General features: G+C 27.6%; 1 protein-coding gene across 1 annotated transcript in view; it reads left to right on the top strand.

The window, feature by feature from the left end:
* LOC109064932 (myotrophin-like) overlaps window positions 1-2,400 on the top strand; it is a 5,447-nt gene extending 3,047 nt beyond the window's left edge. Inside the window, exons 3-4 of the mRNA XM_042721572.1 lie at window positions 654-767; window positions 2,188-2,400. Coding sequence (XP_042577506.1) covers window positions 654-767; window positions 2,188-2,385 — 312 coding nt within the window. The 3' untranslated portion in view covers window positions 2,386-2,400. The remainder of the gene's footprint in view (window positions 1-653; window positions 768-2,187) is intronic.
* The last annotated feature ends 334 nt before the right edge of the window (window positions 2,401-2,734 follow it).

The following is a 2,734-nucleotide window of genomic DNA, read 5'->3' as shown; positions in this document are numbered from 1 at the left end:
GTAATATAAATTTTATTAGTGTATTTAATATTATTAAATATTATTTAATTACTATTAATAGATAATACTGATAATAAACTATTTATATAATTATATTTAAAAATATAATTTTATTTAATATCCAATATTATAATAATGACTAAAGTATCCTAAACCATATTAAATTGTTTTTAAAAGGTTATGCAATTATATTGAACAGTGAATTATTCACTATCCAATAGAATTATTTTGAATAATAAATATTATTATTAAATATATATAATAAAGACTATTTTTTTGTACCCCATTGGGTATAGACAATAAAGCTTTTGAATTGAATTGATTTAATAATGAACCCAAACCCCATTAGATAGTGTAGTTTAATACTATTATTATAATAAATAAATAATTCTAAATTCTGAAAATAAATATTATTTAATGATGAAGTTAACCCCATTAGATAGTGTAATTCAATATTATTATTATTATTATTATTATTATTATTATTATTATTATAACAAATAAATAATTTAAAAATAATAAATGATTTCTATAATTATATTGAATAATATTATTGAATATTCTAGACATCATTCATAATGGCTAAAGTTTCCTAAATGGTATTAAATATGCACTTGTCTTAAGTGTGTGTGTGTGTGTGTGTTGTTGTGCAGGCTGAGGACGTGAACAGGACTCTGGAAGGAGGACGCAAGCCGCTTCATTACGCTGCAGACTGCGGTCAGGCCGAGATGCTGGAGTTTCTGCTGTCTAAAGGAGCCGATGTGAACGTAACTGTCCTCCTGCTGTGTGTGTGTGTGTGTGTGTATGTGTGTGTGTGTGTGTGTAGATGAATATCTGCTCCAGTGTGTAAATGTTTAGCGTGTGGAGTCAGAGCAGATATTAGTGCTGCACACCTGATAGCATCAAACCGTCAGCATGTCCACTTCTGCAGAATTCAGGGAGAAAACAGCTCTTTCAAACAATATCGCTGTTTTTACTGGATTTTTGATCAAACAAATGTAGCTTTGGTGAGTAGAAGAGACTTCTTTTAGAAAAAATCTATTGAACCCTAACTATTTTAGTTTTTCGTTTTTGTACTTTCTATTTTATTTTATTTAAAGTTTTACATTTTTGATATATATATACACACACTTATGCACACACAAAGAAAAACAAGTAGATAGAATAGAAAAATATATATATTTTGTGTGTGTGTGTATACATACTATATATATATATATATATATATATATGAATGATAAAGTAAATTAGGTAGAATTAATATAGAATAGAAAAGGCTAGAGTTGTAAGATTAAAAAAGTATTTAAAAAAAAAAGTAAATATAAAAAAAATATTTTAGTTATCAAATAAGATTTAGTTTTTTTGGTTTTTTTTTTGTTTGTGTGTGGAAGTTTTAGTAATTTAGTTTTTGTGTGTGTGTGTTTCATTCTTATTAGTTTTTTCTTTTTTTATGTTTTTTAAATGATTTATAGATTAAATATCAACCTATTTGTGCATATTTTGGGATAATCTAGTGAAATTAAATACTACAAAAACAGTTTCATATTATGAAATGAATGAGGTAAAAAAAAAAAAACTCCTAAATTATAAGTATTAAAATAACATTATATAATATGAATATTATAAATAAATTATTTATATTAATTAGCATTATGTTTGTTATTAAATTATATTAAATATGTATGTTTAATGGTTATATAAAATATTGAATATTTTTTATAATTATAATACACTAAAATATTTAAAATAATAAACACCAAGTTTGTTCTTTAATATTTATTTTTATTTCAGTTGTAGTTATTTTATCAAATTAAGATAATTTTTTGCTGATATATACACATTTTTTTAGTTAGTGTTTATTAAATTTTTTATGTGTATTTATTTATTTATTTTGAGTTAACTATAATAACCCAGATTTGAACTAAACCCTTCGCATCTCCTTCAGAAAGAATAGTCTGTGCTCTGAGATGCTCTTGATCTCTGTCCCATCCTGAGCACTCGTGCATCTGTCAGCGCTCGCTCTCCAGGACAGAAGGAGCCAGTGCTCCTGAGATAAGAGACTTCTGAAGACGCCCGATATCCCAGCATGCATCTAGATGCTGTGTGTAACGATAATTCCACTGATGTGCTCAGGGGTTTGTATGTTCCTCTCCGGTTGCCTCTGAATTCTGCTGTTTCTCTCGACAGGCTCCAGATAAACACGGCATCACCCCGCTGCTGTCTGCGACTTACGAGGGTCACGTGACCTGCGTCAAGATTCTTCTAGAAAAGGTAGTGATGCATTCACGTGTCCTCCCGCTCAGTGAGACGTGTGTGTGTGTGTGTGTGTGTGTGAGAGATACAGGTGGGCGGCTGAGCAAAGTCTTATATCACAGTATGATGTAATAGATGACAGTAACACTATATATCACAATTTTCCAGTGGAAATTCAACAAAAATGATTTGTTGATTAAATAACAAATAATTGCATAAACAGTCTGTGCCTATTGTGGGATAATCCAGTTATTCACATTATGAAACACTAAAAACAAAATACATTTAAATTATATAATTAAAATTATTAAAATAATTCAGTATTATATAAATGCATTTAAAAATCATTTTTTTGTTTTGTTAATTATTAAAATATTACATTATTTATAACAAACAATAAATATATTAATATCTTTCTTATTTAGAATCATAAATTGGTATCAAAAAGGTGAGTTCAGGCTCAGTTTTGCCTGGATGAGAG

The sequence above is a fragment of the Cyprinus carpio genome, chromosome B4 (assembly GCF_018340385.1).
Source record: "Cyprinus carpio isolate SPL01 chromosome B4, ASM1834038v1, whole genome shotgun sequence".
NCBI lineage: Eukaryota > Metazoa > Chordata > Actinopteri > Cypriniformes > Cyprinidae > Cyprinus > Cyprinus carpio.
This window is presented reverse-complemented; position numbering and strand designations above follow the sequence as displayed.